Genomic DNA, 14,171 nt, shown 5'->3' on the forward strand with positions numbered 1-14,171 from the left:
CAACAATATCATACAATTCTACATCAGGCTAAAACTTCATGATAATAAAAACCTGAATGTAAGAAAACATAAATGTGTCTACATATTTTCTAACATTTAATATCACAGAAAACATTTCGTCACAACTATTCTGACAGGAACATTGAAATATTCTTGTTTTTGTTTGTTTACATCTTTCAATAGACAGAAATGAGCTGGAGGCTCTAAACTGAAGAACCCCAGAAGTCACTCTTGAAGTGAAAACCTGTTTGTCCAGCACGTTTAATATGTCCAACTTTTCATTCAGCTCAAAACAAACCTGCGTCTGGATCAGAAAGGACCTGCTGATGAGGAGCTACAAGCCACTTTTCTTGCATGGAGATGGCACAGTCTTTATTTTTGTCTTTATCTTGAGACCTAAAATGTATATTTTCCTGTTCATTTAAAAAAAAAATTAAAAATTTGATTAGATTTTTCCGTCTGTACTTGCGAATGAAAGGTCTGTATAAAAGATATATCTGAAATGTCTGATGCTGCTTTAATGCTCTGTGCTTCTTTATGTGAAACAACTTGCACTCTGAAAGAAAGGGGAAATAAAAAGCACTGGTTCTTTCTCACGCATTCTGACCCACTTGTTGGTTCTGTGTGGAAATGAAGCTTTTTCTCAACACGGCAGCAGAAAGAACAGAAGTTTACGGCAAAGAAAAAACCCTGATGAAATTGATAGACTAACATTGATATTTGGAATGACAAAAATGCATCGACAGGTTCTGCAGGTATCAGAGGAATACCTCCTAAAGTCAAAGTTCAAAACTGTTAGATCAAAGCCTGAGATCAGAGTAATAGCGCCCTGATCCAAGTCTCAGATCAGTGAGAGTGAATTCTGACATCACTGACAGGAAGGAGTCAGAGATGTCAGAGCCATCTATCATCTTCCATGTTTGTAAGATCAACGCAAAGAAGGAAGTGGCTCAAGACTGGTCATCTTTCTTTCCCTTATAAGAGATACGGTGACCAGTCACAAGTGAGAGAAAAATGGAGCAACGCCAAACTCAGCTGTACACAGATGCCATCTCTTGTACCATCTGTCGGGGAATATTCAAGAACCCGGTGACTATTCCCTGCGGACATAGCTTCTGTCTGAGCTGTTTGGAAAACTCCTGGAAACAGGGACTTTCTGTCAGCTGTCCCCAATGCTGGCATTCCTTCAGATCAAGGCCTGTCCTGGCTAAAAACACCATGTTAACAAATTTGGTGGAGCAGCTTCAGAGGTCTGGATTCCACAAGGCTCCTTCTGAACACAGCTACGCTGGACCACAAGATGTGGCGTGTGATGTGTGCACTGGGAGGAAGCTGAAAGCCTGCAAGTACTGCCTGTTTTGTCTCATCGCCTTCTGTGACAAACACCTGAAGCCTCATTTTCAAGTCCCCGCCTTTGAAAAGCACACGCTGGTTGATCCGTGTGAGAAGCACCATGAGAGGACGGGCTCACCGTCTGAAGACGGGATCAAAATGGGCGAAAATCCTGACCGTCCAGGACATGACATCATGGTAGAAAGGAGGCAGAAAGAGCACAACCTGCTGAAGAAGCGAATCAAGGAGAGAAAGACGTACATCAAGAAGCTCCAGCATGAGGTGACAGCAATCAACCTGTCTGCTGATCAGGCAGTGGAGAAAAGTGAGAAGAACTTCACTGACTTGATCCACGCCATCAAGAGGAGACGCGCTGATGTGAAGCAGCGAATTAAGGCCAAGCAGTACGCTCAAGCTTGGAAAGACTCAACAGTGCAGCAAACATCCCTCAATCCATTCATCGTCTCCGGCTTATCCTGTCAAGGGTTGGGGGGGCAGCCTTCGGGCGAGAGGCGGGGTTCACCCTGGACGGGTCACCAGTCCATCACAGCCACGTCAGTTTAGAGTGTCAATCAGCCTCGTCCCCTCTTGATGTCTTTGGACTGTGGGAGGAAGCTGGAGTACCAGAGAGAACCCACGCAGACACAAGGAGAACATGGAGACTCCCCACAGAAAGATCCTGTGATCCAGCCGGGGCTCGAACCCGGAACCTTCTTGCTGTGAGGCAACAGTGCTGACCACTGCACCACCGTGCTGCTTGTGTAGCAAACAAACATCTTTCATTTCCCATGAAAACAGAACTCAATCAACAGAATTGTTTTGCAAGCTACAGTGGTGTCAAATTAATCTGTTGTAATTGTGTGAAGAATAAAGGAAAAACTAAATGAAAACTGTTTGTCACATAATTTTATTAATATCGGCTCCTCCTCTACCTGCTTTGTGGTAAGAGTGTGAGCCCACTTCCTGTTTCTGTGCTGAACATAGTGCTTTGTTTCGTTGTGCTAGCTAAAAGTGCCATCATCCCTGTTAATAACTTTTTCGTTGACTAATTACCTGCCAAAATCACATATTTATTTGATTTATTTGGCCAAAGTTTAAGGACTGTTTTATAGTGACAGTGTTTCTTTCTTGTAAACTCTCCACTCTAAGCTAGCAATGGCTTCTCCCTCTCACTCTCCTCTCTTCTGCTCAGTGGGCCACATGTTCAGTTACTCCTCAGCCTCATTTAGTAATACTGATAAGTGCGTTAAATGTGGTTTGTTTGTAGCGTTGAAGGCGAGGTTGAATTGGACCTGCGATAGCGCCGCACCGATGGATCCAAACAATTAGCTGCTAGAGCAAGCCAGTCCCCCTTTAGCTGGTGCGGACTGCCTTAGCTTAGCCCTGACTAGCGTTCCCCCGGCAGCCTCCGAGCAGCTGGGAAACCAGGGCGGCTGGGTGACTGTCTGACCAACCACAAACCGACTACGCCAGTCGGAGGTCACAAAAATGAACTTTGAGTTGGTGTGTACATTTACGAAGACAATGTCTGACTCTGTAGTGTTCTCTGGACCCCTGCCTAACCGGACCAGCGACGGCATGTTTAGCCTTATGTCGTTGTTTAACCGCTGGCTGTCGAGGTGATGTCCAGCAAACCAGGTGGATTTCATAGATAATTGGAAAACTTTCTGGGGGAGACCTGGTCTGATTAGGAGAGACAGCATTCATCCCACGTTGGCCGGAGCTGTACTCATCTCTAGAAATATGGCCCAGTTTATGAGAACCAAAACCCTGACAACCCAGAGTTCAGTCCAGGAAGCAGAGCTGCCGTCTTACATGCTTCTTTGTGTGTCCATTTGGGCAGTTACCCACCCAAAACTCCATAGAGACTGAGTCTGTCCCCCGACCACGTCAGTTAATTCACTTCAATTCTACTTGTAGAGGAGTCAATCAGAAAAACCTAATCAACGTTAACACAACCACTAAATTAACTCAAAAGAATATCAAAATTAGATGTGGACTATTAAATATCAGATCTTTGATGCCAAAAACTGACTTTTTGAATGAATTGATATCTGACAGGTGTATTGACCTGCTCTGCCTCACTGAAACCTAGCTGTGTGATGATGAGTATGTTAGTCTAATTGAGTCCACTCCTCCCAGTCACATTAATACTCATATTCCTCGAGGCTCTGGCCAAGGAGTTGCAGCCATTTTGGCAGAAGTTTAGTAAAAAATCCCAAACCAAAAATAAGTTTCAGTTCATTTGAAACCTCATTCTCAGTCAGTCTCATCCAGCCTGGAAAACTCTACAGCCACTCTTATTTATCATTGTGTGCCGCCCTTCTGGTCCTCACTCTCAATTCTTATCTGAATTCTCAGTTTATATTCAGTTTAGTTCTCAAATCAGATAAAGTCATTATTGTAGGTGACTTCAATATTCATGACTCAATTGGTTTCCATCAGTCTGTCCATGAACCCACTCACCGTCACAACCACAGACACATAGACAATATTAGAATTTAATTCATATATATATATATATATATATATATATATATATACACACACACACACACACACACACACACACACACACACACACACACACACACACACCTACACCTATATCCACCAAATCGGGACCATTTCAGTTTTGACAATTTTAAATTTTAAAATAATCTTTTCCACCATTTTTAAAATACCTACAGAAAGACGACATACTGAAGTGTCATTAAATTACATGGTGCCATCTTATTTATTTTATATATTTTTTGACACATTTCTTACTTCATTATATGACTTATCCATCAATCCTGTTAGGGAAAAAAAGGTTAATGTTCCATATATTTAGAATTAATCACATGTAACAGTTTACACATTTATGAGCAGTACATCAGTCCCTCTTTTCACTGTGATTGTTTCAGATCATTAATATATTTTTAAACATTCAGTTTTATCTTTTAGACGACTAGGAAAAATAAATTATAGAAGTAGACCACACTTTAACTAATATATATTAGTATTTTTATGAGAATGGTATTGGGTAAAAGGTCTTTTTCATCCTGTTATCCAACGTTAATTGGAATGGTAATACCAGTGGGTTGCCATTCTAATTGTAATTTCTTTCATATTTATCAAATTAATGATAGTAAAAGGACTGACATGTAAGTAACAGGAAAGACAAAAGTCACCGGGATAATGGGACACGTTCTTCAGAACACTTCATATATTTATAGCTTGGAAAAATATACTGCATTTATTGTTGTTTTTGTTATATTTTAATAGTAATAGAACAGTTACAGAATCATTGACATTTAAAACATAGAAAAACGTATTGCAAATGAATGTTAACAAAAAACAGCTTAGCTGCTGATAAAACAGAAATGAATGAAAATGGGTCACATTCTTTAGATTTCAAATATTTTAATCTTGTAAAAAAATAAATAAATCTGTATTTGTTGTTTTATTATTTCACAGTAAGAAGTTCTCTGTCTGGTGGGACGGTGGTGCAGTGGTCAGCACTGTTGCCCCCCAAAAAGGAAGGTTCTGGGTTCAAGTCCTGGCTCCATCACAGGATCTTTCTGTGGGGAGTCACCATGTTCTCCCTGTTCCTGTGTGGGTTCTCTCTGGTACTCCAGCTTCCTCCCACAGTCCAAAGACATCAAGAGGGGACGAGGCTGATTGACACTCTAAACTGACGTGGCTGTGATGGACTGGTGACCCGTCCAGGGTGAACCCCGCCTCTCGCCCGAAGGCTGCCCCCCCAACCCTTGACAGGATAAGCCGGAGACGATGAATGGATTGAGGGATGTTTGCTGCACTGTTGAGTCTTTCCAAGCTTCGTTTATAATATAAAAAAAAGGCTTTGACCTCCAAGCGTTGATGAAAATCCCCTCCTCTCAGCTTCGATAACTGCTTACTGAGTCTTGGGGTTGATCAACTCAACCGTGTCTCCAACGTTCCTGAAACGGAATCCAGCATGGAGAGGCTGAGTGAAGTTGGCCTCAGTCCTGTAGAGTAGATCCATCTGTTGATTGTCCCTGATGTTGAAGAAGGCCAGCTCTCCTGCGTACTGATCCAGGTACACTCCTATCCTGTGTGACACAGGACCTGTGGCCATCGACATGATGTAGTTGTTATACATCACCTTAAAACTTTGGTTGTCACACGTCAGAGCCCAAGATATGCCATTCTGTCCCAATCCACAATCAAGGCCTTTCTCTGCTCTGCCGATGTCCTTGTATGACACTGCCGTAGTCCCTGCAGCGCCCGTCCACTCCACCTCCCAGTAACAACGGCCAGTCATGCTCTCTCTGCTGAGGACCTGAGGATGATGCCCGAATCTGTCTGGGTGGGGAGAATAAGGTTGTTCCTCTGCCATGAATTTTGCTGCTCTGTTCCCCTCAGAAAGGAACAGCTGTGCGTGGGCTGTGTTGGGATCCAGCGTAATGGGACGAGAGTATTGGAGGAATTCCTCTCTGGTCCGTGGCTGCGACAGCAAAAACTCTGTTTGAGACAACGTCTGCGTGACGTGAAACCCCCAGTCCATCAGAACGTTCTCCACTGAACTGAGGGTGTTTGACGCAGCTGCTTTCACATCATCAAAGTAGTGAGGAGGAGTGTTTTGGATGTGAGGTCCAGTTGGTCCTTGCTGCTTCATCCTCTCATCATTTGTCAGCTCAAGAATTTCCTTCCTGACCTTTTTGCGGACCTCTCTGATCCGCCTCAGTTCAGCGTACTGCTTGGCCTTAATTCGCTGCTTCACATCAGCGCGTCTCCTCTTGATGGCGTGGATCAAGTCAGTGAAGTTCTTCTCACTTTTCTCCACTGCCTGATCAGCAGACAGGTTGATTGCCGTCACCTCATGCTGGAGCTTCTTGATGTACGTCTTTCTCTCCTTGATTCGCTTCTTCAGCAGGTTGTGCTCTTTCTGCCTCCTTTCTACCATGATGTCATGTCCTGGACGGTCAGGATTTTCGCCCATTTTGAGCCCGTCTTCAGACGGTGAGCCCGTCCTCTCATGGTGCTTCTCACACGGATCAACCAGCGTGTGCTTTTCAAAGGCGGGGACTTGAAAATGAGGCTTCAGGTGTTTGTCACAGAAGGCGATGAGACAAAACAGGCAGTACTTGCAGGCTTTCAGCTTCCTCCCAGTGCACACATCACACGCCACATCTTGTGGTCCAGCGTAGCTGTGTTCAGAAGGAGCCTTGTGGAATCCAGACCTCTGAAGCTGCTCCACCAAATTTGTTAACATGGTGTTTTTAGCCAGGACAGGCCTTGATCTGAAGGAATGCCAGCATTGGGGACAGCAGACAGAAAGTCCCTGTTTCCAGGAGTTTTCCAAACAGCTCAGACAGAAGCTATGTCCACAGGGAATAGTCACCGGGTTCTTGAATATTCCCCGACAGATGGTACAAGAGATGGCATCTGTGTACAGCTGAGTTTGGCGTTGCTCCATTTTTCTCTCACTTGTGACTGGTCACCGTATCTCTTATAAGGGAAAGAAAGATGACCAGTCTTGAGCCACTTCCTTCTTTGCGTTGATCTTTCAAACATGGAAGACGACAGATGGCTCTGACATCTCTGACTCCTTCCTGTCAGTGATGTCAGAATTCACTCTCACTGATCTGAGACTTGGATCAGGGCGCTATTACTCTGATCTCAGGCTTTGATCTAACAGTTTTGAACTTTGACTTTAGGAGGTATTCCTCTGATACCTGCAGAACCTGTCGATGCATTCATGTCATTCCAAATATCAATGTTAGTCTATCAATTTCATCAGGGTTTTTTCTTTGACGTAAACTTCTGTTCTTTCTGCTGCCGTGTTGAGAAAAAGCTTCATTTCCACACAGAACCAACAAGTGGGTCAGAATGCGTGAGAAAGAACCAGTGCTTTTTATTTCCCCTTTCTTTCAGAGTGCAAGTTGTTTCACATAAAGAAGCACAGAGCATTAAAGCAGCATCAGATATTGCAGATCTATCTTTTATACAGACCTTTCATTCGCTAGTACAAACGGAAAAATCTAATCAAATTTTTAAATTTTTTTTTTAATGAACAGGAAAATATACATTTTAGGCCTTAAGATGAAGACAAAAATAAAGACTGTGCCATCTCCATGCAAGAAAAGTGGCTTGTAGCTCCTCATCAGCAGGTCCTTTCTGATCCAGACGCAGGTTTGTTTTGAGCTGAATGAAAAGTTGGACATATTAAACGTGCTGGACAAACAGGTTTTCACTTCAAGAGTGACTTCTGGGGTTCTTCAGTTTAGAGCCTCCAGCTCATTTCTGTCTATTGAAAGATGTAAACAAACAAAAACAAGAATATTTCAATGTTCCTGTCAGAATAGTTGTGACGAAATGTTTTCTGTGATATTAAATGTTAGAAAATATGTAGACACATTTATGTTTTCTTACATTCAGGTTTTTATTATCATGAAGTTTTAGCCTGATGTAGAATTGTATGATAGTGTTGTGACCTCTATACACACCACAGAAATGGTTGTGTAGTGACCCTTATAAGGAATAAGCGGAAGAATGGATGGGATGGATGGATGGATGGATGGAAGTTCTTTGTCTCTCCTCCATTTCTTCCTCTCCCATTCAAGGTACTCTGCCCTTCACTCTGGATCTTGGTCTTGGTGAGCACAATAGCGCCTTTCCTTTTCTGCTGCACTTAATGGCATAACAATACAAACAGAATCTGTAAAAGTGTGTAGAAGCATAAATATTCATCAAAAACATGACATTATCTTAAGCCAGAGAGGAAGACAGCAGCCTTCGTCGTCTCTTCATACAGGAAATATTAGAAGCATATTGGAAAAGTTACTGAGGCTGTAGTTAATGCTTAACACCCATAGTGCTCAATATGGGTGTTAGCTCAATGCTCCACACGACATGAGTTCCTTCCATTTTAAAAGTTATCTAAATACATGTTTAAAAACTGTGTGAGAGAGAAAAACCTAGTTAATGTCACTCCTGTTACTGTAGGATCGTAAACACTTTACTCTGGGAAAGTAACAGGAATGACAGGAACAGGATTGACGATTTCAAGCTAATTTGTCCCTCGCTAGCTCATGTTCACTGTCACGAGCAGATGTCATACAGTTTGAAAAGATAATACTTGTAGATAGAATAATCATAATAATAATGATAATAATATTAGAATTTAATTCATACAGTGATGTTGTGAGGTACGCGTCCTGCGTCCCTGACGCATTAAAATATGAAAGGACGCAGTAAATTCACTATCCGCACGTCCCAGGGACACACCTCACTTTTCCCAAGAAAACCATACATTGTGAACAACAACTTGTGTTTAAAATCACAGTAAGTAGCAAAAGAAATCTTGCCGTCAGCGGACCTGACGAGCGCTGTCTCAACCCTTTGAGCATTAACTCAGCGCAGACACAATCCCCTTGAGTACAGTATCACGACATGCTTGTTTCGCCGCTACAACAACAACTACCGCGGATTTCATTTCAGCAATTAAAGACACGAACTTCTTAGTCGTAAATAAATTCACGTTTCAACTGTTATATGCTGTGTTCACTCGATGGTTTAACGTCTAGGGGACGCGCTCTGATGAAATAGACAAAAAATATTCCGGTGGTGGCTGTGTGGTAATAAAATTTAAATGGCGAAAAAACCACTTTGAACATACCTACTCATGATAGCCATGCCTCACCATACCAACATTGAGAGAGTTTAACACTACAATTGAAGCGATAGAAGAATATAAGAAATAGAAAGACACATAATAGTACCTTCAGGCTCAGGCCCTAAATACATTTTTTAATTTGGGACCCATTGAATTTCCCAGGGACCCACTGGGTCATGGGGACTCACTCTATTGAAAACCTATCAACATCTCTGCATATATATATTCAATATAGTTCATATTATATATAGTCAATATATTTATATTCTCATTATATATATGAAATAATTTAGAATTATATTATTTTTATTACTGATATTTTTGCTATTATCATTATATTATTGTTGCAATTGCTATATCATTATATTAATATATTATTACTATCATTAAAATTATGCTTGAAGGGTATACACTGCATTTGAGTATAATAATATTAATTACATAAATGTAATAATTATTAGTTGCAGAAATTAGACCCCTTCTCAAAAAAGCAACCCTGGATCCAGAGGTTTTGGCCAACTACAGAAAGTACTCAAATCTTCCTTTTCTCTCCAAAATTCTGGAGAAAGCAGTTGCTAAACAGCTGTGTGACTTCTCCACAGCAACAGCTTCTCAGAGGATTTCCAGTCAGGGTTCAGGGTTCATCATAGTACAGAAACAGCACTAGTCAGAGTTAGCAATGACCTCCTACTAGCATCAGATGAGGGACTGGTCTCTGTGCTGGTCTTATTAGATCTCAGTGCAGCTTTTGACACTATAGACCACCACATCCTTCTACCGAGACTGGAACATGTCATTGGCATGAAAGGAACTGCACTAAACTGGTTTAGGTCATATTCACTAGGTCGATCTCAGGTTGTACTAACTAATGTTAACCCCTCTGAAACCACTGTAGTCAGTTATGGTGTTCCACAAGGGCCTGTGTTTGGACCAGTCCTCTACACCCAATACCTGCTTCCTCTAGTGTCAGGAAATTACTTCTATAAAATAAAGACTGTATTTTCACGATTAGTTCGTACCACAAAATTTCCCAACACACGAGACAAAATTCTCAGAGACGGAGATCTCTATTCCAGTTTCACTTGCAGCAAGGAGTACAGGCAAAGTTCTACGTCTGCACTGAACAGTCTCAGTGTATATGTATGCAAAGTTCCCCCTTAGTAGCTTCCCATCACGCCATTGTTCTTTCTTCTCCTTTCAAAGACAGTTGTGGGGGGAGCGTAGTGACGTTGACTCCTCACTGTCCAAAGCCTTTCCCAAACTCTTCTTATCTCAGGAGCGTAAGCCCAACCTGATACAACCTGCACAAACTTCATTTCTGTGGTGTGTATAGAGGTCACAACACTATCATACAATTCTACATCAGGCTAAAACTTCATGATAATAAAAACCTGAATGTGAGAAAACATAAATGTGTCTACATATTTTCTAACATTTAATATCACAGAAAACATTTCGTCACAACTATTCTGACAGGAACATTGAAATATTCTTGTTTTTGTTTTACATCTTTCAATAGACAGAAATGAGCTGGAGGCTCTAAACTGAAGAACCCCAGAAGTCACTCTTGAAGTGAAAACCTGTTTGTCCAGCACGTTTAATATGTCCAACTTTTCATTCAGCTCAAAACAAACCTGCGTCTGGATCAGAAAGGACCTGCTGATGAGGAGCTACAAGCCACTTTTCTTGCATGGAGATGGCACCGTCTTTATTTTTGTCTTCATCTTAAGGCCTAAAATGTATATTTTCCTGTTGGTTTAATTTTTTTTAAAAAATTTGATTAGATTTTTCCGTCTGTACTAGCGAATGAAAGGTCTGTATAAAAGATATATCTGCAATATCTGATGCTGCTTTAATGCTCTGTGCTTCTTTATGTGAAACAACTTGCACTCTGAAAGAAAGGTGAAATAAAAAGCACTGGTTCTTTCTCACGCATTCTGACCCACTTGTTGGTTCTGTGTGGAAATGAAGCTTTTTCTCAACACAGCCGCTGCAGGTCCAATTCAACCTCGCCTTCAACGCTACAAACAAACCACATTTAACGCACTTATCAGTATTACTAAATGAGGCTGAGGAGTAACTGAACATGTGGCCCACTGAGCAGGAGAGAGGAGAGTGAGAGGGAGAAGCCATTGCTAGCTTAGAGTGGAGAGTTTACAAGAACGACTGTCACAATAAGACAGTCCTTAAACTTTGGCCAAATGAATATGTGGTTTTGGCAGGTAATTTAGTCAACAAAAAAGTTATTAACAGGGATGATGGCACTTTTAGCTAGCACAACAAAGCAAAGCACTACGTTCAGCACAGAAACAGGAAGTGGGCTCACACTCTTACCACAAAGCAGGTAGAGGAGGAGCCGATATCAATAAAATTATGTGACAAACAGTTTTCATTTAGTTTTTCCTTTATTCTTCACACAATTACAACAGATTAATTTGACACCACTGTAGCTTGCAAAACAATTCTGTTGATTGAGTTCTGTTTTCATGGGAAATGAAAGATGTTTGTTTGCTACACGAGCAGCACGGTGGTGCAGTGGTCAGCACTGTTGCCTCACAGCAAGAAGGTTCCGGGTTCGAGCCCCGGCTGGATCACAGGATCTTTCTGTGTGAGTCTCCATGTTCTCCTTGTGTCTGCGTGGGTTCTCTCTGGTACTCCAGCTTCCTCCCACAGTCCAAAGACATCAAGAGGGGACGAGGCTGATTGACACTCTAAACTGACGTGGCTGTGATGGACTAGTGACCCGTCCAGGGTGAACCCCGCCTCTCGCCTGAAGGCTGCCCCCCCAACCCTTGACAGGATAAGCCGGAGACGATGAATGGATTGAGGGATGTTTGCTGCACTGTTGAGTCTTTCCAAGCTTCGTTTATAAAAAAAAAAAAAAAAGGCTTTGACCTCCAAGCGTTGATGAAAATCCCCTCCTCTCAGCTTCGATAACTGCTTACTGAGTCTTGGGGTTGATCAACTCAACCGTGTCTCCAATGTTCCTGAAATGGAATCCAGCATGGAGAGGCTGAGTGAAGTTGGCCTCAGTCCTGTAGAGTAGATCCATCTGTTGATTGTCCCTGATGTTGAAGAAGGCCAGCTCTCCTGCGTACTGATCCAGGTACACTCCTATCCTGTGTGACACAGGACCTGTGGCCATCGACATGATGTAGTTGTTATACATCACCTTAAAACTTTGGTTGTCACACGTCAGAGCCCAAGATATGCCATTTTGTCCCAATCCACAATCCAGGCCTTTCTCTGCTCTGCCGATGTCCTTGTATGACACTGCCGTAGTCCCTGCAGCGCCCGTCCACTCCACCTCCCAGTAACAACGGCCAGTCATGCTCTCTCTGCTGAGGACCTGAGGATGATGCCCGAATCTGTCTGGGTGGGGAGAATAAGGTTGTTCCTCTGCCATGAATTTTGCTGCTCTGTTCCCCTCAGAAAGGAACAGCTGTGCGTGGGCTGTGTTGGGATCCAGCGTAATGGGACGAGAGTATTGGAGGAATTCCTCTCTGGTCCGTGGCTGCGACAGCAAAAACTCTGTTTGAGACAACGTCTGCGTGACGTGAAACCCCCAGTCCATCAGAACGTTCTCCACTGAACTGAGGGTGTTTGACGCAGCTGCTTTCACATCATCAAAGTAATGAAGAGGAGTGTTTTGGATGTGAGGTCCAGTTGGTCCTTGCTGCTTCATCCTCTCATCATTTGTCAGCTCAAGAATTTCCTTCCTGACCTTTTTGCGGACCTCTCTGATCCGCCTCAGTTCAGCGTACTGCTTGGCCTTAATTTGCTGCTTCACATCAGCGCGTCTCCTCTTGATGGCGTGGATCAAGTCAGTGAAGTTCTTCTCACTTTTCTCCACTGCCTGATCAGCAGACAGGTTGATTGCCATCACCTCATGCTGGAGCTTCTTGATGTACGTCTTTCTCTCCTTGAGTCGCTTCTTCAGCAGGTTGTGCTCTTTCTGCCTCCTTTCTACCATGATGTCATGTCCTGGACGGTCAGGATTTTCGCCCATTTTGAGCCCGTCTTCAGACGGTGAGCCCGTCCTCTCATGGTGCTTCTCACGCGGATCAACCAGCGTGTGCTTTTCAAAGGCGGGGACTTGAAAATGAGGCTTCAGGTGTTTGTCACAGAAGGCGATGAGACAAAACAGGCAGTACTTGCAGGCTTTCAGCTTCCTCCCAGTGCACACATCACACGCCACATCTTGTGGTCCAGCGTAGCTGTGTTCAGAAGGAGCCTTGTGGAATCCAGACCTCTGAAGCTGCTCCACCAAATTTGTTAACATGGTGTTTTTAGCCAGGACAGGCCTTGATCTGAAGGAATGCCAGCATTGGGGACAGCAGACAGAAAGTCCCTGTTTCCAGGAGTTTTCCAAACAGCTCAGACAGAAGCTATGTCCGCAGGGAATAGTCACCGGGTTCTTGAATATTCCCCGACAGATGGTACAAGAGATGGCATCTGTGTACAGCTGAGTTTGGCGTTGCTCCATTTTTCTCTCACTTGTGACTGGTCACCGTATCTCTTATAAGGGAAAGAAAGATGACCAGTCTTGAGCCACTTCCTTCTTTGCGTTGATCTTTCAAACATGGAAGACGACAGATGGCTCTGACATCTCTGACTCCTTCCTGTCAGTGATGTCAGAATTCACTCTCACTGATCTGAGACTTGGATCAGGGCGCTATTACTCTGATCTCAGGCTTTGATCTAACAGTTTTGAACTTTGACTTTAGGAGGTATTCCTCTGATACCTGCAGAACCTGTCTATGCATTCATGTCATTCCAAATATCAATGTTAGTCTATCAATTTCATCAGGGTTTTTTCTTTGCCGTAAACTTCTGTTCTTTCTGCTGCCGTGTTGAGAAAAAGCTTCATTTCCACACAGAACCAACAAGTGGGTCAGAATGCGTGAGAAAGAACCAGTGCTTTTTATTTCCCCTTTCTTTCAGAGTGCAAGTTGTTTCACATAAAGAAGCACAGAACATTAAAGCAGCATCAGATATTGCAGATCTATCTTTTATACAGACCTTTCATTCGCTAGTACAGACGGAAAAATCTAATCAAATTTTTAATTTTTTTTTTTAATGAACAGGAAAACATACATTTTAGGTCTCAAGATCTAACTGTTAGATCAAAGCCTGAGATCAGAGTAATAGCGCCCTGATCCAAGTCTCAGATCAGTGAGAGTGAATTCTGACATCA

At 42.8% G+C, this 14,171-nt stretch overlaps 2 protein-coding genes across 2 annotated transcripts; both read right to left on the reverse strand.

Annotated features, from left to right (window-relative positions):
• Positions 1 to 5,230: 5,230 nt before the first annotated feature.
• On the reverse strand, positions 5,231 to 6,775 carry LOC147246481 (E3 ubiquitin/ISG15 ligase TRIM25-like). Its single transcript, XM_086181953.1, has one exon. It carries the CDS (start codon positions 6,773 to 6,775, stop codon positions 5,231 to 5,233), a length of 1,545 nt encoding a protein of 514 aa, XP_086038079.1.
• A 5,140-nt stretch (positions 6,776 to 11,915) lies between these two features.
• LOC147246482 (E3 ubiquitin/ISG15 ligase TRIM25-like) lies at positions 11,916 to 13,460 on the reverse strand. Its single transcript, XM_086181954.1, has one exon. The coding sequence runs from the start codon at positions 13,458 to 13,460 to the stop codon at positions 11,916 to 11,918; it is 1,545 nt and encodes a 514-aa protein (XP_086038080.1).
• Between the last annotated feature and the right edge of the window lie 711 nt (positions 13,461 to 14,171).

Source organism: Aulostomus chinensis, chromosome 17 (assembly GCF_037954235.1).
Source record: "Aulostomus chinensis isolate RoL2024-O1b breed Wild chromosome 17, RoL_Achi_v1.0, whole genome shotgun sequence".
Classification (NCBI taxonomy): Eukaryota; Metazoa; Chordata; class Actinopteri; order Syngnathiformes; family Aulostomidae; genus Aulostomus; species Aulostomus chinensis.

Bases quoted from the DNA above. Each gene is read 5' to 3' on its own strand.
- LOC147246481 (XM_086181953.1), bottom strand. From the start codon at position 6,775: ATGGAGCAACGCCAAACTCAGCTGTACACAGATGCCATCTCTTGTACC.
- LOC147246482 (XM_086181954.1), bottom strand. From the start codon at position 13,460: ATGGAGCAACGCCAAACTCAGCTGTACACAGATGCCATCTCTTGTACC.